General features: G+C 42.7%; 3 protein-coding genes and 1 long non-coding RNA gene across 4 annotated transcripts; all 4 read right to left on the reverse strand.

The window, feature by feature from the left end:
• Window positions 1-613: 613 nt before the first annotated feature.
• Window positions 614-2779, reverse strand: LOC119713893 (feather keratin 1-like). Its single transcript, XM_038168142.2, has 3 exons — window positions 2737-2779; window positions 1641-1754; window positions 614-1444 (listed from the first exon to the last, which is right to left on the reverse strand). The coding sequence occupies exons 2-3, from the start codon at window positions 1743-1745 to the stop codon at window positions 1073-1075; spliced, it is 477 nt and encodes a 158-aa protein (XP_038024070.1). The 5' UTR covers window positions 1746-1754; window positions 2737-2779; the 3' UTR covers window positions 614-1072.
• Window positions 2780-6979: 4200 nt separating this feature from the next.
• Window positions 6980-9241, reverse strand: LOC119713736 (uncharacterized). Its single transcript, XR_011805027.1, has 2 exons — window positions 8866-9241; window positions 6980-7753 (listed from the first exon to the last, which is right to left on the reverse strand). It is a non-coding gene; the product is annotated as an uncharacterized lncRNA (long non-coding RNA).
• A 9604-nt stretch (window positions 9242-18845) lies between these two features.
• LOC119713831 (uncharacterized) lies at window positions 18846-23365 on the reverse strand. Its single transcript, XM_072027853.1, has 4 exons — window positions 23092-23365; window positions 20736-20792; window positions 19896-20101; window positions 18846-19573 (listed from the first exon to the last, which is right to left on the reverse strand). The coding sequence occupies exons 1-4, from the start codon at window positions 23363-23365 to the stop codon at window positions 19256-19258; spliced, it is 855 nt and encodes a 284-aa protein (XP_071883954.1). The 3' UTR covers window positions 18846-19255.
• Window positions 23366-25911: 2546 nt separating this feature from the next.
• LOC139999476 (feather beta keratin) lies at window positions 25912-26208 on the reverse strand. Its single transcript, XM_072027854.1, has one exon. It carries the CDS (start codon window positions 26206-26208, stop codon window positions 25912-25914), a length of 297 nt encoding a protein of 98 aa, XP_071883955.1.
• Window positions 26209-26769: the final 561 nt, after the last annotated feature.

The raw sequence follows: 26769 nt of genomic DNA on the forward strand, positions 1-26769 counted from the left end.
TTCTAGTGTTCCTCATATTCCTCCAGATTTTCCTGCAGTATCTCTACGCCTCTGCCCTCTTCTTGCTTACGTCTACAGAAGGATGAGGAGAAATATGATTTCCATCAGTGAACTTTTCCCTGAATTTAGGCTATTTCTCATTGAAGGGGAGCTCATCCCCTTTCTCAGGTGAGCCTATTCCTCCATTCTCATCCCTCTTCAAAGAAATCTATGTCAAATGAACAATTTTTCATAGAAAAGTGATATCAAAACAGTTAAAGGGCCCATTTCAATCTCCATAGTGCAATAGGTAAAGGGTGTTTAAAGAAAGTAAGCAGAAACAGCTTGCTTACTTTAAGATTGCCTCCTTATGCTACAACAGGAGGTATAACCATTGCAGGGGAACCTCATCTGTTTCTAGCCTTTGACAAATTTTCTTCAGCAAAATTTACCATATATAGAAAAAAAGGAAAAGTTGTCCACAACTGAAATCTGTCTCATTCCCATTTAGCAATTGGTTTGAAGATATTTGCACAATAGTTTCTGGCATGGATGACGTGCAAACAGACCTGTTTCACCACAGACAGGCTGGAAAATGGGCTGAGAGTAGAAAGAAACACAGGCAGACTCAGAATATGATGCAGCACAAATTTAATGAGGCTGAGGAATGGAAGGAAGCAATGTAAAGTGTAAGGAATACATTTCCAAGGTCCAGTAAGGACAGTACCCACTCATCTCTCTCACAATGACACACTCAGCAAAATTATATCTTCCTTCTTTGTAACTTAAATGGACTGTACTAATTCAGTCATGCATAACAACTTCTAATAATTACATATTTTACCTAGTCATTATCAAATACAAAAAAAAAAAAAGGCATAAGATAACAATGATCAGAAATATAAAGTAAAGCATAACAAAAGACAAGCAAAGGCCTGATTTTAGGAGATGCCAAGCTCCCACAGCTCCATGCACTACAGGTGGAGTTGTGGGTGCCTAACATCACATCTGAAAACCATGGCCATGAGCTCTCTCCTGCATCAGGTTGTGCTTCAGCGTTTCTGGTCATTTCTTCATACTTGCTCTTCATGCTTTAACAAGGCCCACAGAAGCCACTGCGGTAGGTGTTGTAGCGACGGTAGGGCCGGCTGTACCCACTGCCCAGGCCTGCATAGCCAAAGCTCCCAAATCCCAAGGAGCTGCCGGAGGAGATGGGAACCCCCCCAGCACTGAGAGCGCTCCCCACAGCTGCAGATGCCGAGGATCCCACAGCGGTGTTCTGGGGGAAGGAGCTGAGGATGGGTCCGGGCAGGGTAACCACCACAGGAGAGGGCTGGATCACCACTGTTGAGTCCTGGCACTGCCGCACACAGGGCTCATTGCAGCTGTTGGCAAGCGGGGTTGGGCCACAGGGGGTGGGGGGACACAGATCATAGCAGGACATTGCTCTGGGGTGGAGGTAAATCTGAAAAAGAAGGAAAGAAATGCCATACAAGAATTGGATTAAACTTCTCCTTAATATAGCAAACTAACAAGAGATTGCATGGGGAGCAAGATTAAATTTTTGCTCCAGAGTACTTTGAAAAAAGGGTTGAGTTTGCATTTTCTTTAAGGAGACTGCTAAGGAAGGTAGCACTAATGCATTTTGCTCAGTAACTTACCCTGAAGCCTCCGTGGTTAGTAAACTCACCAAGGAACCGGGGCATGTAGCGGTGCTGAAAACCTCGTCGCTCACACTGCAGAGAGTGCCCTAACCACATGGCCATAGTGCTACCCTGGAAAAAGGGAACTTTGAACACTTCCCCTTGCAGAGGCTGCACACAGGAAAGCTATTAGGGCTCAGTGTGCCCTAGAGAAATGGAGACTGATTCCGTAGCCTTCAGAGGAAGGTGCACAGCTGGAATGGGTAAGACCTGGCCTGATATTCCTGATCCAAGGCTGGCATATTTGCTCAACAGTCAAGAATGACAAGCATCCTACCAAAAGCTAATACAGGAAATAATCTTCCCCATATCTTTGTATTGCTTTCTTTCATGCAAGTCCCATCTTGGAGGTCCCTTCTCCCAATTTTAAGAAACTGGAAAATAGAAACTGAAGCACTCAGCATTTGTTTGACAAGAAATGGAAAACAGGCAACTGAATTCAGGAACACTTCCACTTTTTGTCTTGCTATTAACATTAAAATCAGTAGCAGAAGCTACCATGGAAATCTCTCCAGTTGTTTGGAGCATGGGGAGACAGTTGGTTAAAGGTCACTCCTTGCATTCAGAAGAACTATGAGTTGGGATTCAAAGACAGACATGGACTGAGGCTTTCTGCATGATAAGCTGGTGACCCAGAACTGCAAAGAATAAAATGCCAGTATTGGCCCCCTATTTCTCTGAATGTCTGGTCTTTGATAAATATTCCACAGACCAGCACGCTACTCTGAACAGACCTAAGAAGTGACTGCAGATTTTTTTATGTTCAGTTGCCACATCTAATAACTCGTTTAGATCCTGAAGTTGAATACATGAACCTTACTGTCTAACTAACGTGTCTAACTCCCCCATTCCATGATTTTTATAACTGGCCACCAACAGAAAATATTCTCTTTTAAATGAAAAGCCCTCCCAACTTCCTACCTCAGAGGAAAAAAAAAATAATTAAAAAATAATTAAAAAAAAATGAATCTACTACAATATTAGAGAGGAAAAGCTACAAAATCATCAAGGCAACAGTTCAACATATAGAAAAAGAACAAAAGAGTTCACTTACCCTATACACGAAGGCAAGGAAGACAAGAGAAATGGATGGAAGAACCTTGAGTTGCTCAGGTTTTTATACTGCACTCCAAGTTGCCTGACAACTTGGGACATCCTTTGTGCATGAAGTTATTTATGAGCCACTACTGATTACATGTTTTTTTGCCTCAGTATTTGTGCTTATTACTGCCTCACTTCCTTATCTTGTGGCATGCATATCTGACCACAAGTTTCTTTCATCTTAAAATATTCTGGGCCAAGTTAATTTCTGGTAACATTAGAATAATTAATTCAGAAAAAAATATTCTGCCTTCAAAACTCTTTTGGATCTGCCTGGTGTCATTAAAGGAGACTAAGCTGAATTTACATAATACAGTCCCTTCTACAAGCCCTCCTCTGCAAGGTAAATATTGTTGCAAATTATGAAGAATTTCAGATTTTAATGAGTTGGAAGCAAATCCATGAGCAGCTGTAGTTTGGGGAATCCAGGTGCTCTCAAGGAGAAGAGGAGAGAGACTGAGTTTTTCAGAAAATGGCTGGGAATTCACATACAATTTACACTCAACTCAGGCCTCAAAATGAGAGAAAAAAAATAAATATTGCGAAAGAAGAACTCTGTGAGAATCAGGAGGAACTGGAAAGAGTTATGGCTGCGTACAAAGGCCAAGATATAACTAGAAAAACTAAGATACCACTTCTTTCACATGAAAAGAAGAAAAAAGAAAAAAAAAAAAAGGTATAAAATGTCCAGTCCAATGAGATAACATCAAACAATTCTGTTTCTGTGGAAGATTCTGAAGCACAAATCTTATACAGCATCTTTCCTGGCTGTCTAATTCTGGGCCTCATCTCTTAGGAGTTTTTAATTTATGGAATCCACAGATGCACCTTTATTCTTATCTCAGACCTCAACACATCAGCAGCTGCTTAATTAGGCTAACTTCTACATGTATAATAATGCTTGGTGACATTTGTTCTCAAGGAAGAGTCCTACAAAGGATATTGCTTTACAAAACTCACCTGTGGAGGCAGAAGCAGTCACATACAAGATTTCTTTCTTTTGTATTGCAGTATTAATTTCTCCTGCTGCCCCTGTATTACTGGTACACAATGTGCTACAGACCAGTGGTAGCCCAGTGCAGAAGCATCAAAAATACATAAAATATCAGCAATTTCTTCACTTGTTATCATTTTTTATTTATTTTTTTTTCTGAACAGTGCAATGACATCAAACTTCTTCCATAGGAAGGGCATGCAGGATAAATAGTAAAGGGGTAAAATACAAAAGCAATCCTTGGCACAGAGATCAGCACTCAGGTCTTTTCTCTCCTAGCACTTTAATTATTTAGACATGCAAATCATCTCCAAATTATGAACGTCTTTGTGAAGATCCCCTGAGAACAGAAACTTGTTTGGCTTGGTCATGTGTTCCTGAGAACATCAAAGTTTATCAGAAACTTTTATTAAAACTCTAGGCATGCAAAGCATCATATTATGTGGCACCTTAAGATATGTGACCCAGATATGAATCCTCATATCATTTCTATAATAATCTATTATTAAGATTTGGGAGTACAGGTCAGTCATTGGCTTCTAAAATGTATGTCACTGTTGCTGGTGGCAGGAATTATGGCTATTTCACTTTTAATTAAAAAATACCTCAAGGTTTGTTTCAAGCTATATCATATTTCACAGAGATTCAAAAAGAAATTACTGTATCGTTTTTTAGCTTCACCAACTCTGGTCATTCCTCAGTATTTCTCCATACTCTGATGGATTAGCAAGCTTTTTCAACAGCTACTTAGGAAATTAATTTGCATAGCAGTACTGATATATGATTTTCATCATTAAAAAAATATATTCTTTCTTCCAAACTCTGCTTAAATAATTTTAAAATCAGACTCAGAGTATAGGAGGTCCTATACTCTTCCAGAGAAAAGGACCTAGCAATGGTTCAGAGATGTCTATGACCTTCCTTAAAAGTGATTACAATAATTATTGTACAGTCAGAATGACTTCATGTCCTGATCTTTGGGCTGAATTAAAGCGAGTGAATCAGAATTCATGACTGTTTTTATATAATCAGAGACACGTCTGTATATTCATATAATAATTAAAAGTCTTTGCGTAATGTGAGAACATCCTCCCAAGACACCTGTAAGTGACTAAATGGCTGAAAAAAGCTCTTAATCAAAAGGGAACTGGAATCTTACTCACATTAATCTCTGGGCAATGGCTCCAGACACAAAATTGACCCCAAAATCTGTGCGTGGAAACACAGACATGCAGAGACCAGAGTGGTTTCCCTGATGAGAAGACTGCCACCTGCAATAACTTTTGAGCTGTAATTAATTAGCTTGTTCAAAGAAATGGATGCCTCAGAGGCTTTGAACAGTTGTATAAATCTGTAAAAGTCCTTATGGCACAGATTCCTCCTGTGCAGTCCCCTTCTCTCACTGTTGACAGTGGGTTTGATAGTTATCTCTTTAATCTCAGACCTCAATCTTAGCTAATTGTACTAATACTGATGTTATTGACAGCATTTCATACAGACTGAACAGCCATTTGAAGTTTACACAATAATCTAGGACATCTGGTTTGAGGCCATTGACAGTGAACTCTGCTAATACCCTCATAGTATTAGGACTTAGTGCTTAAAACCAAAGATATATATGTATCTTAAGGTTCTTTTATTCAATCAGACTGGGTATCTCTGCTGTTTCTGTTGCAATCTGTTGCTGCAAATTGTTGTTTGACACAGGCAGATGAATAATATGCACTCTGTGTATAATCTGAGATGGCATTTGGTATAGGCACAGCCTGCAACTTGAGCTTCACAATATCAATTTATGCTGCTCGGTTGCCTCCCCTGAAGGCAAGGATGTTCAAATATAGGTAGATATATACAGTCCTAAAAGTTCATACCTATTTCATACATAGCTATTTTCATTGTTAATGATAATCAAATACAGTTATAAAGAACTTTAAAATGACTAAATTTTGAGGTTTGGCATCTTACAGTGGTCTAATAAGCTTAAACAGTTTATATTACAATTTTTCTTTCTGTCAAAAAATAAATGTAGCTAACTTCTGCATAGAGATCTGCGGAGTATTTCTGCAAAGAGACAGCTTATAGTGGGGTTGTTATACCAGAATTCAAAGGGCACAGTAGGAGAAAACAACAACAAAAATTATTTCATGCTAGAGGGAAGAAATTATTTACTCACCTGAGTTTCTGCAGAACACCACACCCACAATGGGTGGGCTTTAGTCATTTTTCAAATACTTTTGAATATTTTTTTAATGCATATGTTAATTACATTTCAAATTGTAATTGTGCAATTAGAATTTCTCTACTCATGGCCCTATGTGTCAGATCCATCTACCTCACAGAAAGATGTCTCAGTGCCAAGACAGAAAGACAGAAGCATACTTGGAGTTCATCAGCTCAGAGCAAGGGGTTGCCTATTATCATTGGTATAAACCCTTTTCACAGTCACTTATTTATTTTTGGCAAGGGTTGCATAAGATCTCACTCATGAATTTTGCCACAATTACATGCCCATTACAGGTCCCTGATTTTACATTTACTTCCATTAGTCATTTAGAAAGGAAATGATCACAGCCTACATGCTTGAAGCTGGAGACGCAGGACTAACACACACTCATTTAAATCCTTTCCATCCCAGTAAGAAGAGATGGGTTTTCATGCTGAAAATAAACTTTGAAATTACAGACATTATCATGGGATGAAAATTCAGCCTGTCATTTAACTCCACAGATGCCTACAGCCAGTGAGTGCATGCAAATATCTCCGCCAAACCCAATTATTTCAGCACCACAGAAGCACCAGGAGCACTGTCTACAGTAGAATTTCTACACTTAAGTAGTCTCAGATAAGCTGGCATTAATTAAAAAAAAAAATACTCAATATGATTTGCAGAGGGAGCAGGTTTCTTCTTAGAGCATAAACCTGCCAAACTCCCTATGGTCTTCCTACCATGCATCTACTTTGCACTTACACACACACACATACGCACAGACTCTACTACTCTGCAGAGTATCTACCTTGTATATACAAGGAAGCCAAAGTTTCCTGGCTGTAGAAATGATTTCTTGGCATAGAAGCAGTAAGCTGAATATTTAACTATAGTCAACATGAAATAGTAGCAGTTAATTACTAAAAAAAATGGTAAGAAATTTTACCAAGAGCAGGCTGCTAGTAGGTGTTACCAAACAAACACCAGGAGACTTGGTTTATGATGCAGCATAACTTTAATGAGAGCAAAAAGTGGAATAAAAAAGTACAAAGTGTAAGCAAATATTTCTAGGAGTCAGTAAGACAACAGCAAAAATGTCTTTTCATCCTAGGTTTCTTTTCTCAATGTTGCTGTGTACTGAGACAATAAAATCCCATCTACAGCAATAGAAAAAAAAATAAAAATAAAAAGTTTCATGAGAAATATGAAGTATTCAAAGTATAAGACAAGCAAATGCCTTATTTTAGGAGATGCCAAGCTCCCACAGCTCCATGCACTACAGGTGGAGTCGCGGGGGCCTAACACTACATCTGAAAACCATGGCCATGAGTAAACTCCTTTGTCAGGTCGTGCTTCAGCGTTTCTGGTCATTTCTTTGTGCTTGCTCCTCATGCTTTAGCATGGCCCGTTGTAACCACTGCGGTAGGTGTTGTAGCGATTGTAGGGCCGGCTGTACCCACTGCCCAGGCCTGCATAGCCAAAGCTCCCAAATCCCGAGGAGCTGGCCCCAGAGGAGATGGGGACTCCCTCAGAGCTGAGGGTGCTGCCTACAGCAGCTGAGCTGGTGGATCCTACAGCGGTGTTCTGGGGGAAGGAGCTGAGGATGGGTCCGGGCAGGGTAACCACCACAGGAGGTGGCTGGATCACATATGTCGATTCCTGGCACTGCCGGACGCATGGCTCATTGCAGCTGTTGGTGAGTGGGGTTGGGCCGCAGGAGGTGGGAGGACACAGGTCATTAGAGGACATGACTGCAGGACAGAGGGATGTCTGAAATACAGCAAAGAAATCATGTGCAATATAGAAGTTATATTGAATTTAAAAAACTCAGGTATGGGGTTAACTAGAAAGTAACTGGACAAGGTGGTTAGAGGGATAATCATTTCATAGAATCATAGAATCACAGAATCATTCAGGTTGGAAAAGACCTCTAAGGTCATCTAGTCCAACCTTTGACCTCGTATTAATATCATTTATTAGACCAAAATCTACTGTGAGCAGTCTGAAAATGACATAGAAGTTTTTATTTTTATCTTTTTCAAGACTGATGGAGCAGGTAGCCTCTGAACCATGCTGCCAGTTGTGATAAAACTCATCTTAACCCTCACCAGCAAAGGCATTTCCCATTCCTTGGCAATTTCCCCTTGCATCAACTCATTGCAGATGGTGCCACTATAGCGTATGTGGAGGACAGCTGCTGAAGCTACCATTGGGGTGGAAACACTGAGCCTTATCCTGACACATATCTGAGTTTAATGCTTCAGTGCTAGAATTTACTCTCTAGCAGCCCAACCAGAAGCATTTTCAGAATTGTAGAAAAGTGTTTTAGATGCATCCTTTGCTCCCAAAGTACATATGACCAGAACAGGCAGACATGGAGTGGGAAAAAGGATTATTTTCTTGGTCAGAAGTTTTGCCCTAGTTCAAATTCAATGTATTTGAGTCTCCTAGGATCTCAGCTCTCCTGCCTGTGGAAAAGAGGACTTGGGATGGATCCTGGAACTCAGAATAGGTTTATTTTTCGGCTGGTCCCTATATTTTAAGACAAGACCGTATTTCCAGCCAGATCCTTTGGCTAGCTTAGCACCAGCCTCTAAAATGGAGCTCGAAGCTGCATGTTTTGAGAGACAATATTGCCAGTATTGGAGTTTAAGTCTTGCATCATTACACCCTGCTTCACAAATAAATAAAGCCTTTCTGTCTGATAGAAGTAAGCCTTTCTAATTTTCCTCCTGAAAAGGAAAAAAAAGAAAACAAAACAAAACAAAACAAAACAAAACAAAAACACCTAGCAATATTTATAAAGAACTAAGAACAACAAAAAGCAGTCATCAAAGTTACAGTTTAGCATTTAAAAAGACACTGGGTAGATTCAGACTTACCTGTTCACCTGAGCGAATAAGGCAAGAGAAGTGGATGGAAGAGTCTTGTGTTGTATAGGCTTTTATACTGCATTCCAGACTGCCTGCAGACCTGAGACATATACTATGCATGAAATTATTTAACAATCCATATTTTTGCATGCAAAATCCACCAAACTGATTAAATTTTTTTTTTTTTTTTCTTCCCAAAATCTCTTTTGGTATTTCTCTCTTTTTCCCCTCCCCTTATTACACTCACATTCCAGTACAGGCAAAGCTTTCATCTTCAGCAATGAGTACCCATTTAATTCCTTGGAAGACTGTGGTGATTCATTTGAATTACAGCAACAATTATATTGTCTCCTAAGGCCAATGTACATTTTATGTTTCATTTCTGTCGTCAAGACACTGCTTAAGGGGAGCGTATGTGATGCAGAGTCCTTATTCAAGACTTCACTCCTTTAGGTGAACAATCATTAAGCTCTGAGATGTGAGCTTGGGCTCATGACCATTTCCATTTCAAGGGGTCAGTCTGACCACAAGATGTGATGCATTATATATATTCCCAAATTTTGCATTTCTGCACTATTTCAACCCCACACAAACATACAGCTGAGAAGAGCATCAAATTTCCATGAGTATTGCAAAAGGTAGAGAAAATTAAGACCAGTGAGAATTGCTGACCAGAGACAATAAAACACTTTCTGGAGTGTTTTATTGTGGGCTAACCCATAGTTTTTTCCCCCAATTTGTACAAACACAGCTAATACACACAGGACTGTATTTTTTAGCTTCTTTATCCAGGTGAATGTCAAACAATCACACTTTAATGAAAAAGTGTCATGGCATGATCTTATTACTTTAGGGACTTTATTAACTGCCTCTAATTTTTTATCTGATTTCTGCAATCTTTCATCTAAAGAATCAACGTTAGTCCTACATGAAATCCCAGCAAGTCAAAGGGATGTACATCAATTTTCACATCAAATTAAATAGGAATACAGATATTAAGACTGCTTTCAGTTATTGGTTCTTAAAGGCAGTTCTCTGCCTGAGCTAAACTACAGCGTCAGTAGAAATTGCACCCAGCATTTCTCCATGATATTTATCATTATGTGATTTGTTTCACCTCTTCAGTCTGCAGTGGCCTGACAGAAATATTTGTACAGATGAAAAGTATTCAAAGAGCAAGGATCAGGTCTCTTCTCTTAGCGTCACAGTCCTCCAGCAAGAGATGTGAATTAACTCTCAATGAGGAATATCTTTATACGTAGGTTGGTTTTGGTCTTCAGAAGAACAAAGGACTTCAAAGTTCAGAATAGCTTTTCACTAATGGCTCAAATATGCAAAGTTTCATGCTACCTAAATTTCAAGGTACATGACAAGATCTCAGCTCTCGCATTACCTGGCTAATAACCTAATTTCAAAGTGTGTGAGTCAAGATCATTCAAAGGACTTCACAACGTAACTCAAAGCACACTCCTTCAGAAATGAATTATTTTATTTAAAAATGTCATACTTGATTAAGAAAGGGGAAGGGAAGGGAAGGGAAGGGAAGGGAAGGGAAGGGAAGGGAAGGGAAGGGAAGGGAAGGGAAGGGAAGGGAAGGGAAGGGAAGGGAAGGGAAGGGAAGGGAAGGGAAGGGAAGGGAAGGGAAGGGAAGGGAAGGGAAGGGAAGGGAAGGGAAGGGAAGGGAAGGGAAGGGAAGGGAAGGGAAGATTTCTGTAAATTCCTATAACTAAATATTTTAATGACTCTCCAGAGGAAAATTTTCCTCTCCTTTCCTACAGCTACTACGTTATTCCCTTTTCACAAAATCTCTATCTCACATACTACTTTAGAAATTTTAAAAACATATTTCCTTAGAGTAACTGAAAGACATCACTCACCTGGGGACTTTTTTTCCTTTTCATCCTTAAAACTAGGTAGGCAAAAAATACTAACTTTTCCTCATTCTTCCCTCTAAGAACACAAAATATATACCCTCCTTTCCTTGGAGGGTATATAATATCTTAGAAACAGCCTGGAAATACTTCAATTGACATTCTGCCAGTTAAGTCTAGTTGGCTTCTAGTAAAGTTCACCTAAAATGCTGTGAGTCTTTGGATCTTGCTTTTTGGGACTGCTAAGGCTGGTGAACCAGGACTGAACAGCTCTCATGTATGGATCAGTGATGGCTTTTCACATTCCATGCACTCAATTAAAACACTTTGTATAACGACAGAGTGCTCCCATTAGGCTGGTGAACTACCAAATTGCCAGAGCTGACAAATTACTTATATGAACTAAAATTTGTATCATCTTTATGTTGACTTCACAGGCGTGAATGTAATAGTATGAAGTGTTTAAATGATCCACAAGTCTTTAACATGAAAGAAGCTTTGAGGAAGGCTTTTCATCTGATGCCAGGATGAGACTAGACTGGTGCATAAACTATAAACATAACAATTTAACTACCTGGAACAATTTAAGTCTTGGGGACCATTCAACCAGCTGCAATAGAATTTGTTTGATAACTAGAATTAATTGAATGCCTCAAACATTTCCCTACCTGAGAACGCCTTCTTTTTTTTTTTTTTTTCCCAAAAAATCTATTGCTTTAGTAGCTTCAGTGGCTGTGCAATACTGTTTTTAATATCAGGTACTTACTTTCAGCACTAATAATTTATTTGAGAGAACTTCTAAGGTTTTGATGCCTACCAGTGTCCTGTAATTTTTAGCATGCTTCATTCCATGTGCTTTCTGTTGGAATTCTGTAGGGCTACAGAAAGGACATTAAAGACAGACAGGCTTTTATTAGGAGCCCTAAAATAGACAGTACTTCTGCAGTAAGTAGCAAGCAAATAGACCAAATGGTTTTGTTCTGTCTCTCACAAAAAGCTATGTCTATACCTTCCTTGGAACTTGTGCTGCTGTTCATATTCGACCTCATGAATCCAAGCATTCAAGCAGTGATTTGATGGTTAATCTTTCTTTGCACCCTGCAGCTCTAGGCCAGAGTTATTGAGAGTGAATCACAACAGGATTCCTTAAAACAAACATAATTATAGGCTAGATTAGATATGCATTACTCAGTATGTCATTATTAGATAATAAAATACTTCCTGTCTTCAGAAAACTTTCCTGACAGAGATGCAGAAAGTCAAATATTACAATAAATAACTCTGGAATCAATATGCATTTCACCTGCAATATAAGGTATGTTTTTGATCTCAACCTCTAAATATATCTTCTTTTCCTCTTATCAGTGTTTCTGCTAGTATTCATATCATGTCTCTGCCTGGTACTGATAATCTACACAGTGATGAATTTCACCTAGAAAAAGTTACAAAGTAAGGTAGGATGGGGAATAAAAATAACAGAAGACTTGGAATATGATAAAACTTTAATAATACTAAAGAGTGCATTAAAATACTGCAAAGCAACAGGTTTTAATAAGGGAAAAAAGGTGATGTGTCCCACAGACAGAGCTCTTCTTTCAGTGTAGGACTACACCTTGACAATCAAGTCCCATCTACTGTTTAAAGTATGTTTAACACCAGGCAGTATCAAATACAGCGGTGGGTAGCAGAATTACATACTTGATTAGAAATATAAAGTAGCATATTAAGAACAGGGGCCTCATTTTAGGGAATGACTAACTCCCACAGCTCCATGCACTACAGGTGGAGTTGTGGGTGCCTAATATCACATCTGAAAACCATGGCCATGAGCTCTCTCCTGCATCAGGTCGTGCTTCAGTGTTTCTGGTCATTTCTTTGTGCTTGCTCTTCGTGCTTTAGCATGGTCCACTGAAACTGCTGCGGTAGGTGTTGTAGCGACGGTAGGGCCGGCTGTACCCACTGCCCAGGCCTGCATAGCCAAAGCTCCCAAATCCCAAGGAGCTGCCCCCAGAGGAGATGGGGACTCCCTCAGCATTGAGTGCACTCCCAACAGCCGCAGATGCTGAGGATCCCACAGCAGTGTTCTGGGGGAAGGAGCTGAGGATGGGTCCGGGCAGGGTAACCACCACAGGAGAGGGCTGGATCACCACTGTTGAGTCCTGGCACTGTCGCACACAGGGCTCATTGCAGCTGTTGGCAAGTGGGGTTGGGCCACAGGGTGTGGAAAGGCACCGCTCATAGCAGGACATGTCTGCAGGATGGAGGCAAGTCTGAAATACAGGATCAGAAGAAATGCAGCATAGGAGTCATATTGCAGTTTACTGTTTACTCCTCTCAGGTACCAGAACCACTGGAGCTTTCCAGGTAACCTTTCAAGAGTCAAGTGAGGAAGTAAAACCACTTCTTAACTATACTACAAGAAGATAGAGGCTGAAAAAGTCCTTTATCAGTTTTTGGTGATCCAATGGAATAAATGGCAACAGAACAAAAGGAAACATACCTGTTTCATGACATATTTTGGCGTTTTGATTTGCTGTCTGGAAAGACACTACTGAGATCCAACCTAAGTATTAAAAGCATTTCAGAAGTAGTAATTTTCCAGGTGCCAACTTCACCTAAGAAGAGGTACAAATTTCACTGCCATTTGGCATACTTGAAGCTGAGCTGTTTAGAAATTTGTCCCAGATGACTTGTCCATCCGTAAGAAATCCATGCAGTCCCTGCATGCTCCCTGTGACCAGTTCCACCATTCCAACAAACACAAATTTCACTATCTCCTATGCCTATCTCAGTCTGTTGAGTGCTCAGTTCTCCTCTATTTTTGTTCTTCTTTATCCTCACCGACCCTGAAACCATTTCCTTAAACTTGAGGGAGATGTCATTGCAACCTACAATTTCAAAAACCTGGCAGCTATAAGATACCAAGCAGAACATTTTGATATCTGTCCTATTAAAATCTATATTAATTACTATAGTATTAGAATCAATACCCTTGTTAAACCCAGTGTGAATGCTTCTAATCTCAGTATACAGCTTCTTTTTTTCCTCATTTAGAAAGTATTATTTAGATATCAAAAGCTTGTGGTTCAACGTAACTGAATTTTAAGACCCACAAGCCTCTGCTTTAAACCTTCCTAATCTTCTTGCTCTCGAGCTGCTTCCTTGAGAATATGGTTCCTTTTACCCTCCTACTTCCCACTGTGCCCAGGAGTAGATCTGTCATAACAAAAATGCAAACACTGGAGAAGCCTCCTACAACATAAACAGCACAGAACCAGATTTTTCTGGACATTTCTGAAGATAAATTTATCCCTTACAAACACCGTTATTTTCTCTTCTTGTCAACCCAGATGAAATTTCAAGCATTACAGGTGATGAAACAGACCCTTAAATATATAAAATGCACTTTTTCTCCTGGGCATATAGATCTCTGTATTCTAACCATTCAGTTTGTTAATCTCTAATATTATTAGAATTGGGATTTTCCAAGTCACTTAGCATACCTGAAAGCATACATTTGAATAAATATATATGAGAATTTCAAAGATCTATATAGCCAAGCCTGGCCTCTAGAAATCCCTGCAACTCAAACATTGAAAAAATACTATTTTAACAGAAAAAACACCCCGCACTGCCCCCCACTCACCCACTTCCCCCAAACCAGCAGCCAGCAGAATACTATGGAGGAAGAAGTACAGTAATCAAATTGTTAGGAAAGGAAGAATTCAGAAAATAGAAAGAGAAGTAGATTTCAACTAACCTTGTTCACGAAAGAGAAAATGGCAAGTAGTGGTAGGAAGCACCTTGAGTAGAGCTAGCTTTTATACTGAGTCTTGGATGGCCTGGGGACTGCAGACATCCTTTGTACATGAAATTATTTACCAACAAGTATGCCCTGAATGCAAAATGCTTCCAACCGATTAAATGCCTTTTCCTTACTGTTTATTATTGTTTTCATTTCCTTATCTTCTGACATGAATATTCTGCCATACAAGTTTCTCTCATCTTATGGTATTATGGGACAAATTTATTCCAGTGCCACCTTTCAGTCACAACAGAATGTATGTGTTGTACATTCAACACACTTCAGTCATTAGGATAAAGATTAAAGAAAATTTATGGAATACATAAGTTATCATCCATTTTTTTTTCTTTTATTAAGAATATGAATGTAAGTCCTCAACAAATTCTGTGCTCTACCAATGGTTGCAAAGCTCTGACTTCAATCAAGCTTAAGAACAATCTAGACTGAACTTTTGTGTTTTCTCAAGGCCCTGCAAAAAACCCACAACCATATGCACACATGAAAAAAAATCCCACCAAATCCAATGAGAAAGAACCAGACCCCATTGTGACATTCAGACAAAAATACTGTTATATGAAACAGTATGATGAAATACAGCAGCAGATAGTGTTTCTGGTGTGAATTAGGGTAATTCACATTTTTCAGTACAGATTCAAATCTGTACAGGATTTTGCTTCTTCACCATGGACAAGACACAAAGGTTAGGAATGGTCTCATCTAATTCAGATAGTATCACACACTTTGGTGTCATAGTTTGAGGTGCAGCTATCACCTGGGGACATTTGCAGACTGGTTCTTTACTTGATTTCTCAGTTACCTGTAACTCCCCTCTGTATCTTCTCAGACAACAAATATGAAGAGCATTTCACAAGTCATCTTGAAGACATATGAATTTTAAACAATTTTGAGATATTATCCTCTTATCCTCACATAACTTTAACAGTGAAGTTATTGGGGGGTGGGGGGGGAGGGGGTGGGGGGGAGAAGGAAACACAAGAATTAGCCATTTGCCATCATAGTTATTCCCCTTGCTACAGACTTCAGTATAGCATTGATGGTACTCCAGACTGGTGTAGATGCATTGCACAAGTGGAATACATATGCAAGATTTTACTATGTTCATTTTTCTTCACAATTTTCATTAACAGTGTGCATATTCATGGAATTATCAAACTGCTCATGATACATAATGGGATTTGATCACCTTTATAATCCACCTAATGGGATGTCTTCAAAATCTGTCAGCCTGGATCATCTTTTTCCACCCAGCTTCACAAAAGGGATCCATCTATATTTTAATGGACTCTATGAAAACCAGCTCTGAACTATTATTTAAAGAACAATTCAATGTTTTAGCAATTTTAAACTGCTCTTCATATTTCAGTAATATAATTTAAAGTGACCCACCTTTCCCTGCCTTTCCAGACCTAAACAATATCAATCCATAAATGTATATGTGGCACCTACATTTTTTAAAGTTCTTTAAGTTATCTATAGCAGCAGGTTCTTATTGGCAACTTGGAGAATGAATTTTCCTGTAAAACATGTAACAACATTCATAAATACTATTTTCAGCACTTCTGTTCTTCTTCCTTCTTTTAACACAACAGCTTCTATTTGATATAATAACTCACTTTAAAAACAAACTCATGAAAGATCACAGCAATGTTTTCAAGAAGACTTGTGAACTGTCTTCTGATGGTGGCCTGACTTCAGACTGCACTGGTTGGCTCAAAGAACTTACCCAGGAGGCTTGGAGCCTTTCTTGGAAATTTTAAGAATGACGAACAAGTTAAATGACAATTGTTCTTAACTAGGTCAGGCAGGGAATTGCACACAAAGAGCTTTAATAAATGTCTTGAATGCAATCTTAGATTGTACTTCCAAGACACCTGTAAGGTAACAAATTGCTAAGGATCTGAAAAGAATGATTTATTAGACTGGGCTTTTACTCATTTCATACTGACATTAATGGAGTAAGTATAGAAGTACCAGAAATTAATTGAACGCATAAATTGTGAAGATGAAAGAATTTTAAATGGACAGAGTACGCCTCTCATGCAGCGCCAGAAGGAACCTAGACTAGAAAACTAAAATAAATAAATAAATAAATGTGAGAACCAAGTCATGAAAAAAAAAAAAAAAAAAAAAAAAAAAAAAGATGCTTCAGTAGTCTCAAATAGTCTGAGAAATTCGTAAAAAGTCATAATCATAGTTATTGTATCCATTTCTCCAATCTCAACATATAAAGGAGACATTGGTTTTAAACAGACATTCACATTCTTCAGGATGTTTCTAATGCCACATTTACTAAAGGCTTCAACACTCTGCACAAACATTCCTTGTTGCCATATTATCTGAAGATGGTTAGTTCTAGGAGATTCTTTCTTTTTTTTTAAATCAACAAGTATTTCAAGGCAAAGACTGAAACACTTATAGAAGAGGCTAGATCTCCAATCTATATCATTTATTTCATTCAGAAGAAGAACCACAAAACACACTTTTCAGCATATGCTGTTGTCAAAGACAGGCCACTAAGCTAGGCAGTTCCTTCTTCTGAAACACATTTCTATACTCTTTATGGTATATGTCTATTTGCATCATAGAAAGACACCTACCTTCCACCAAACAGAAAGAAAGTTTTTGATGTATATCAGTGTTATCAGTGATTCCCCACAGACCTGGGTGAAAAACTAATTACCTCAATCACACCAGTTCTTTTGATAGGATACCATATATTCATGTATACATTTGTTATTTTTTTTTTTTTAAATACACTCATGGAATTGATTTTTTTCAGCAGAAGCTCTATTCAGTCTAACACCTGTTGACTTTTCATCTCTTATACTTTGCTGCCTCAAGCCACAGTCTAAAAAAGGCCATAAGCCATCTTATCTCTAAATTAAATATTCTTTTCTTAATTTTGCAATTTTGGAAAGAAAGGAAAGGAAAGGAAAGGAAAGGAAAGGAAAGGAAAGGAAAGGAAAGGAAAGGAAAGGAAAGGAAAGGAAAGGAAAGGAAAGGAAAGGAAAGGAAAGGAAAGGAAAGGAAAGGAAAGGAAAGGAAAGGAAAGGAAAGGAAAGGAAAGGAAAGGAAAGGAAAGGAAAGGAAAGGAAAGGAAAGGAAAGGAAAGGAAAGGAAAGGAAAGGAAAGGAAAGGAAAGGAAAGGAAAGGAAAGGAAAGGAAAGGAAAGGAAAGGAAAGGAAAAGGACATTTGAAAAGAATACATCTGCCTTTTTTACCACCAGTGATTGGATATTGGGCTAGTTCCAGCTTTGAACCTGAATGTCTGGTGACTTCAACCTGGTTCCTTCACTGCTTTTATTTCAGCACTTCCATTTTCAAATAGAACTTATTGTGCTCCTAAAGAGAAAGCTCAGCACAAGCTTTAGAGTCATAAGAAATTGGATGCTACTCTTTCTTACTGCTTTCCTGTTCTGTGTCATACTGGACCCCACACTGCTTTGCCACTGGAGCTAACGAGGTTGTCTTAATGTCTTAATTGTCTTAATGACACAATTAAGAGCTCAGATGCATATCTAGATGGTTTTGTATCTAGACAAAACAAGGATTTGTTAATATTTTTTGATAAAACTCAATAGCACACAAAGCACAGGGTTTCAACATTCTTTGAGAAAAGTCAGCTGAAAGCATGATTAAAATCTGTTAAGACAAACACACCATTTAACTAGTTCTTCACCCACATAATTTTTTCTGTGTGGATTAGAGTTCTTGCACAGATTAGCTAAGGAATAAGATCTACTTTGTTTAAGGCTTGAAAGAGAGAACATGGAAGTGGACCACAAAAATTTATTAATGACTAAATCATACAGAGTCTTCTTATTCTTAGGAGTTGTGAACAATCATTTCAGTCTTGAAACTGTGAGACAAGATCACAAGTTTGCCTCAAAGCCTATCATAGTTAGATCTTCAGAGTTTAGTAGCATTCATGTCAATAAAAACAAACAAACAAAAACCCAGACAAAATTCTGAGAACCTACTCTACACTTTGCAATTTTCAGAGTTTCAAAGAAAACTATGAGACAAGATGAGAAAGTTATCACTGTGAAAGGTTGCAAAAGTAACATTCCACATGGATGTGGAAAAAATTGAAAAAGCTAGCAAGAAAACCAGTTGAATGCTTCGAGAATGGAGTAAATGGTGAAAAAAACTTAGTGTTGATTTTTGCTGACTATTAAATTCTCGAATTCAGCTGTGAAGGTATGGTTTAATAAATGCATAGATTTTACCATATAATGATTTACTCCACCCAAAAGGGTGGAAGAAGAGAACAAAACACAATGAAATTCAAATTAAGATGCAGACTCAGTTTAATGAGATAGGCAAACACTCCACAATGCAAAAGCAAAGTAAATATTTATGTAAAGGAAGGAAGCCATTTAAGCCGTTAACACTGGAACACAGACAAGACACTGCTTTTCTTACTCAGACATTAAGTACCCTCAACTCATTCATAAAGAGAGGATTACATAAAGCAAAGTAAAAATGCAACAGAAGCAATCAGAAGAAGTTATTTAAAGATTAAGGTATTTGCCATGTTTCCAGACAGCACAGGTTGGCACCCTGGCTTCCCTCTCTGCTCTGCAGGAGGCCACGAGGGTGCTCAGCCCATCTGGAAACTCTGGCCAGCAGCTCCGTCCTCAGTCTGGCACCTGGCTTCGGGCTTCGTGGTCGATGTGATCACTGGACATCCTCGTGGGCTTTAGCAGGGCAGGCACCTCCTGCCACTGTAGCGGCCACCAAAGCCAGAGAGGCCAAAGCCCCCGGAGGAGATGGGCACTCCCTCCTCACTCAGGATGCTACCAACGGCAGCAGATGCTGAAGATCCCACAGCAGTGTTCTGGGGGAAGGAGCTGAGGATGGGGCCGGGCAGGGTCACCACCACGGGAGAGGGCTGGATCACCACACGGGAGTCCTGGCACTGCCGGACACAGGGCTCGTTGCAGCTGTTGGCAAGTGGGGTTGGCCCACAGGGACGGCACAGATCGTAGCACGACATGGCTGTGGGATGGAGGCGCACCTGGGAGAGACGGTAGAGAAAACACACACCACATGTCAGCAGCAGCCTGACAGTTTCCTGGACAATGGAAGACATAGTCTGAGGAGCAGGGAAATGGTATATGAGGACAGAGAGGGACTTGGGAACTTGGGTCTCCAAGGCCCCTGCAAAGACAGTCCTAGACCTCCTCCCACCTCTCCCCTCAGTGGCAAGCAGAACAGTGATGGAGGGAGCAGCGTCAAGGAGCAAGGACCACACAAAGAGCTACATGGAGGCAAAGACTCGGTCGAGGCCAGAAGGCCAAGGGGAGAAGAAGAGAATGAGAGGAGTGAGGAGAAGGCACTTGCAGCTCACCTTGTTCGCCAAGGAGGAGAAGGCAAGAGAAGTGGATGATGGAGCCTGCTGTTGGACAGGCTTTTATACCAGTCCAAACTGCCCCAGGCCCAGAGGCACCATTTGCACTTCTAATGTGTTTACCAACAGGACCTTCAAGTATGCAAAACACCACAATTAAACAAAATGGGTGTCTTATGTTCCCTGCAGTGACCCCTTTTCATTTTCCTGGTCAGGACATACCCATTCCATCACACAGGCTCCTTTCAAGTGACAGGATTACAGGCCAAAATGCTTCTGGGGAAGTGACACAAAAGCACAGGAAGAAGATGAAGGCAAAAAGAAGGAGATGGCCAAATTGTCAAGTGGTGCCAGCCTCTCACCCTCCTGCAGCTTCCTTCAGGCTTTGTCCTAAATGCATGGGTACTCATTTCCATGCAAACCCGCCCTTAAAGGTCAGACTGCCAGCCAGGCTCATCAGCAAAGAGCAGGTACAGCCTTTGCTTTACCTATCAACCTGCTCAGGCTGCCTTAGGCACCAGATTTCCAAGTATGGCTGCTCTGCCATCAAGCTTCAGCCCTTCTGTGGGATCAAGCCTTGCTCTCAGGTGACAAAAGCCTGACTGGTTTTCCTCTCCCCTCTGTCCCCAGCAACTAGAGGTCCCCTGTCACCACAGCAGGCCTCTTTCAGAAACACGGACATGACTCTCACTCTACTACTCGCTCCTGCTGCCCACTCCTGTTAAACCGGGATGTCTCCTGCAGACAAAGCCCCATACCGGACAACAAATACAGCTGCTTTCCTCCTTCCCCATCTCCACGCCTCAGATTCTGCTTTGACCCCACATACCAATGGCACAGCACACACCAGCAAACATGTGACCGTATTTCTGTGCAACACAGAACCCTGCCCAGAAACAAGGGAGGTCTGAGAATGCCGTTGAGGGCAGCCTGGGCAGCAGCAGGTATCAGCACCTCCCTGGGGACGTGTGCCAAGGAGTGACACCAAGTCATACCAGCAGCGTGTTTCTTGGGGGCATGACTGCCCAGCAAGGAATACTAGGCATACACAGCTCAGGCCCCTCAGCCAGGCCGTCTTCCCAAGGGCTGGACAAAATGCCTTCCCGATGAGGCTGGGACGACAGCAGACAAAGGCAACTGTCAAATCACTTAGGCCCGATCAAATTCCTCATTTAGGAAGATGAGGAAAGCTTTGAAGGTGCACAGTACTACCCTGATGATGACAGTAAACATCTATCCCAAAGAGTGCTGTCACGGCTCAGTACGAGCCACCTGCTGCCTACACAATGGGAGCCAGGAGCCAAGCAAGGCCACACAGCCAACAGGGCATCAGCTATACCAGCAATGGCCCTCGTTGTACAGCACCTGACCAAGGAAGATGAGGAGATGGAAGGCAGATTCAGCCAGGCGTCTAGCTCAGTGATCAGGTTCATGGTGGTGACACAGGACTGATGACAAGACAGTCCACACTTCAGGGTCAGGTCCAGTGACAGCAACCAGGGTCAACACGAGGCCCAAAGACTGCTGACCAGGCCCAGAAAAGTAACACAGACAGACCCAAGGGAAAGCTGGGAAACCACTGGGCAACTTTAGCCCTACCAAGGCCACCCAGGGGCAGGCATAAGCAAATCTGCAACAGAGCAGGCAACCCACACTGATGACCCAGATCTGAAGGGGGGGCCAAAGGCTCAGGACAAAACTTGACTATAGCACCAGGGTCAATGGGAAGAGGGTGTGGTGGGAGGCTCCAGGTGAGCCTGATGAGGGCCATTGGGCCTCTGCCGCACTCAGACAACTCGTATGCATGAGGAGGAAATCTCCTGTGCACTTGGGACATAGGACACCAGCTGCATCTACCCCAAAAGAAGAAAGGAAGGAAGCTTCAATTAATTTTCCAAGGAAAAACATGTCTCGCACCTCAGGGGCTGCCCAAAAGCTGCAATGCCTTGCAGCACCCTGCGCTCCCTGATCGCCTGCTGCAGTTGTTGCCTTCCCTCCCTGGTATCAGCTTTTCACGGCACTTTGCTCCTGCTGTCAGCTCAAGGTGGCCCAGGAATGTTGACAAGGAGCATGTTTCCTGAGAGTCTTCCTGCACAGCAAGGCTGAGGGCTTTGCCTCATACCAGTGGTTGGTCAGAGAATGCAGGCCTTTAGCTATGGTGTAAGGCATGATAGGATTTCCCCAGCACAGGGGATAGCATGAGAGGTGCCCCTCACTCTGCCTCAAGCAGGAGTGGGTGACACAGACAAAAGCATCTCCTGTGGAGAACTAGAGCATAAGGGAAGAAGGGCTATGGAGCTTGTTTTGCCTTGTTTCCCCTGTGGCAGGAGCAATCACCAGAGCGCAGTGTAGTTGGACCAAACAGCCACTCCCAAGCCATGTTGCTTCCCTCCCTGATGTTGGCTCTCTTGCATTTTGGGGCAGAAGGTCAGGAAGGCACAACAGCTTCATCCAGGAGGGTTTCTTCCTCTCCTTGCTCTCGTAGGCAAGGGTGAGACAGGGACTCGCCAAAATCCCTCACTTGAATGCTGCAGAATGGTCTGGCAAACACACAAGCAGCACCTGTGCAGCCCTGCGGGACTGGTTCAGTGCTTCAGAAACAGGACTGTAGGCACACAGATGATGTGGGGGCTAACCACAACTTTAGATTCTACATTATCCCAGTTCCCTCTAGAGAGAGTGGCTGAGAATCTCAAAAGGGAAGTATCATGAGAAGACACAGATTACAATGCAGCATAAACTTTAATGAGTCTCAAGAAGCAATCAAAGCAGCTCGTGGTCGAAGAAATCCAGTCCAGGCTGCCACAAGGACAGCTGCCAGTCAGACCCCCTTCACCACAAAGGGAAGCACGTCTTCCTCCCTCACATGGTGAGAGGAAGAACAAAGATGATGCTCTTGACTTGCTTCCAGATGAACTCATGGCACAGGACAGGATGAGACAACAAGGACTCATGCTGAAGAGAAGAAAGCACTAGAAGAAGATGTCTGCTGGCCGTGTTTCCAGACAGTGCAGGTTGGCACCCTGGCTTCCCTCTCTGCTCTGCAGGAGGCCACGAGGGTGCTCAGCCCCTCTGGAAACTCTGGCCAGCAGCTCCGTCCTCAGTCCAGCACCTGGCTTCGGGCTTCGTGGTCGATGCTCTCACTGGACGTCCTCGTGGGCTTTAGCAGGGCAGGCACCTCCTGCCGCAGTAGCGGCCACCAAAGCCAGAGAGGCCAAAGCCCCCGGAGGAGATGGGCACTCCCTCCTCACTCAGGATGCTACCAACGGCAGCTGAGGTGGTGGATCCCACAGCGGTGTTCTGGGGGAAGGAGCTGAGGATGGGGCCGGGCAGGGTCACCACCACGGGAGAGGGCTGGATCACCACACGGGAGTCCTGGCACTGCCGGACACAGGGCTCGTTGCAGCTGTTGGCAAGTGGGGTTGGCCCACAGGGACGGCACAGATCGTAGCACGACATGGCTGCGGGATGGAGGTGCACCTGGGAGAGAGGGTAGGGAAAGCACACGCAGCGTGTCAGCAGCAGCCTGACAGCATGCTGGCCAAGACAGAAGGCATAGTCTGGGGAGCAGGGATAGGGTACATGAGGACAGGGAGGGGCTCAAGGGCCTCTGCAAAAATAGCCCAAGACCTTCTCCAAGCTACCACCGCAGTGACAAGCGGAATAGTGAGCAGCCTCAAGGGACAAAGCCCATACTGAAACTACACAGAGGCAAAGACTCAGTCGTGGCCAGAAGGCAAAGGGGAGAAGAAGAGAATAAGGGAAGTGCAGAGAAGGTACTTGCAGCTCACCTTGTTCACCAAGGAAGAGAAGGTAAGAGAAGTGTATGATGGAGCCTGCTGTTGGATGTGTTTTTATACCGGGACAAGAATGCTCCAGGTACAAAGCATCCTTTGCAATTGTAATGTGTTTACCATAAGCTCATCTTCCATGCAAAACATCACAATTACAGAAATTGTCTTGTTTATTTTACCTGCAATACTTCCTTTTTATGTCCCTGTTTAGGGCATGCTTATTCAATCAGGCAGGCTCCTTTCAAGTGACAAGATTAGAGGCCAAAATGTCTGAAAAAGGACACGTCAGCACAAGAATGGTACTGCCAGTGATGAAGAGTGTCCTAGCACTCCAGGGGATGCCAGCCTCTTAGTCTCTGGGGCATTGTGTTAGTATTTATCTTGATGATTGAGGCTGCTCTCCTCCCATCCCTGAAGCACCAGGATGGACTTCTACGTTCAAAGTCTGGCCACAACAATTGCTCCCCTTTATAATATGCCCTCATCTTGAGTTAAACATTACTTTTCTAGGCAGGGCTCCTCTAGTCTTGTTTTTTGACTCCCCATCAAATTAACTATTGCTTTTGGGAGAAATGTGCCTGGCTCTTCTCTTGTAATCATACTTCTTTCCTTCATACCTTCCTGCTTTATACATCTTAATTCCAAAAATTGGGAATGAAGGCTGCTGCTGTCCCAAGACTTTCTACTGGAGAGCCTCAATAACAAAAGCGCATGCTAAGTAATCGGTACACATCACTCTGCCTGCCTGTGTCTTTGCGCTCTGGCTGTCCAGACTGACAGCACAGCAGGCACAAGCACATATTTGGTAGGATTTCCCCAGGACGCCCCACCCACCCTGCTCAGCAGCACGCATGCTCCGGGAGTCCTCACAAGGGCAGCCAGACGAGCAAAGGCACCAGACGTGCCCCTAACTCTGCCTGAGGCAGGATCAGAGTGGCAGGAGCACAGCACTGCCTGTGGAGGACAAGAGTATGGGAAGGGGGGACTGAGAACAGAGCTGTTGGTGTGCCACAACCTCGGTCTCCCCAGCTTGAGGCCAGGGTGGAGGGACAAAGCAATCATTGGCTTGGGACCAACCCAGGCACAGCCTAGCCTGCACAGCATCAGAATGGGATTTTTGGAGGGGTCCTGCAGGGCTTCCCCAGACCCACTTGGCTTCAGGACACAGTGATGCACATGTAATACCCTGAAAGATGTAACACTTTTCACCACAGGACATTTCTACCAGGGGAGATCATACTTGTTCTGTTGCATTCCTGCCCTATGCAAGGTTTTCCGGACATATCACATACTCTGATTTTCTCCCTAGAGACAAAAAACATCCTCCATGTTTCCCTCTCACTCCCCTAAACAGTATACACATCCACAGCACAAGATCAAAGCAGGGCTTAGATCTCAATTTACACTGCTGTCCTAGATGCTCCTTGTCCCTTTGACTTCTTTGTGACTCTCTCATCTTTGAGGCTTTCACAGTTGTGCTTGGAGGAAGCATGAGCAAAACAATATCTTTAGAGTGGTAATCCACCATCAGAGCATCATCCAGTTGTTCACTGGCCTGCACAAGCATACCTCGTTATGTTTTACAACACACACCACTTCACTTCTCCACAAATGGATATATGTCTCAAGACTAGTCAAATCCAACTTGCATGGAGGAGATCATATTAGGACCATATCTGCCCACGCGTCTCCACCCTAAGACATCACATTTCTCCCTGGACAGCTTCATTGGACATCCCAATAAAAAAGGAAAATAAGGAGGCTCAGACTACATTGCAGCATAAAATTTAATGAATCTGAACAAAGAATCGAAACAGCACTTGGAGGAAGGGATCAGGTCCAAGCTGACACACAAACAGCTGTCAGTCAGACCCCACTTTACCAGAACAGAATGAACATCTCCCTCCCTTACATGGTGAGAGAAAGAACAAAGATGATACTCTTCACTTGCTTCCAGATGAACTCATGGCACAGGACAGCAGGAGACAACAAGGACTCAGGATGAAGAGAAGAAAGCACAAGAAGAAGAAGCTGTCTGCTGGCCGTGTTTCCAGACAGCACAGGCTGGCACCCTGGCTTCCCTCTCTGCTCTGCAGGAGGCCACAAGGGTGCTCAGCCCATCTGGAAACTCTGGCCAGCAGCTCCGTCCTCAGTCCGGCACCTGGCTTCAGGCTTCGTGGTCTTTGTGCTCACTAGACATCCTCATGAGCTTTAGCAGGGCAGGCACCTCCTGCCGCAGTAGCGGCCACCAAAGCCAGAGAGGCCAAAGCCCCCGGAGGAGATGGGCACTCCCTCCTCACTCAGGATGCTACCAACGGCAGCTGAGGTGGTGGATCCCACAGCAGTGTTCTGGGGGAAGGAGCTGAGGATGGGGCCGGGCAGGGTCACCACCACGGGAGAGGGCTGGATCACCACACGGGAGTCCTGGCACTGCCGGACACAGGGCTCGTTGCAGCTGTTGGCAAGTGGGGTTGGCCCACAGGGACGGCACAGATCGTAGCACGACATGGCTGTGGGATGGAGGTGCACCTGGGAGAGAGGGTAGGCAAAGCACACACAGCGTGTCAGCAGCAGCCTGACAGCCTGCTGGCCAAGACAGAAGGCATAGTCAGAGGAGCAGGGAAATGGTGTATGAGGACAGAGAGGGACTTGGGAACTTGGGTATCCAAGGGCCCCTGCAAAGACAGTCCAAGACCTCCTCCCACCTCTCCCCTCAGTGGCAAGCAGAACAGTGATGGAGAGAGCAGCATCAAGGAGCAAGACACACACCAAAGCTACATGGAGGCAAAGACTCGGTCGAGGCCAGAAGGCCAAGGGGAGAAGAAGAGAATGAGGGGAGTGAGGAGAAGGCACTTGCAGCTCACCTTGTTCGCCAAGGAGGAGAAGGCAAGAGAAGTGGATGATGGAGCATGCTGTTGGATGGGTTTTTATACTGGCTCGGACAGCCTCAGGCCCAGTGGCACACCACGTATGCAGTATGTGTTATAGCAAGCCCATTTGTATGTAAAACACTACAATTAAAGGAATGGGTGTCTTGTTTCTATTCCCTGCAACGCTCCCTTTTCATTT

Source organism: Anas platyrhynchos, chromosome 26 (assembly GCF_047663525.1).
Source record: "Anas platyrhynchos isolate ZD024472 breed Pekin duck chromosome 26, IASCAAS_PekinDuck_T2T, whole genome shotgun sequence".
NCBI lineage: Eukaryota > Metazoa > Chordata > Aves > Anseriformes > Anatidae > Anas > Anas platyrhynchos.

What these genes read in the sequence shown, in the direction of transcription:
- LOC119713893 (XM_038168142.2), bottom strand. Translation starts at nt 1,745, where the DNA reads ATGGCCATGTGGTTAGGGCACTCTCTGCAGTGTGAGCGACGAGGTTTT. An exon ending in CTAACCACGGAGGCTTCAGG is followed by an intron (nt 1,445 to 1,640) that starts GTAAGTTACTGA and finishes CTTCTTTTTCAG; the next exon opens with ATTTACCTCCACCCCAGAGC.
- LOC119713831 (XM_072027853.1), bottom strand. Translation starts at nt 23,365, where the DNA reads ATGTCGTGCTACGATCTGTGCCGTCCCTGTGGGCCAACCCCACTTGCC. An exon ending in CTTTGGTGGCCGCTACTGCG is followed by an intron (nt 20,793 to 23,091) that starts GCAGGAGGTGCC and finishes GTTTCTGGGCAG; the next exon opens with GGTTCTGTGTTGCACAGAAA. An exon ending in GCGAACAAGGTGAGCTGCAA is followed by an intron (nt 19,574 to 19,895) that starts GTGCCTTCTCCT and finishes CGTCTCTCCCAG; the next exon opens with GTGCGCCTCCATCCCACAGC.
- LOC139999476 (XM_072027854.1), bottom strand. Translation starts at nt 26,208, where the DNA reads ATGTCGTGCTACGATCTGTGCCGTCCCTGTGGGCCAACCCCACTTGCC.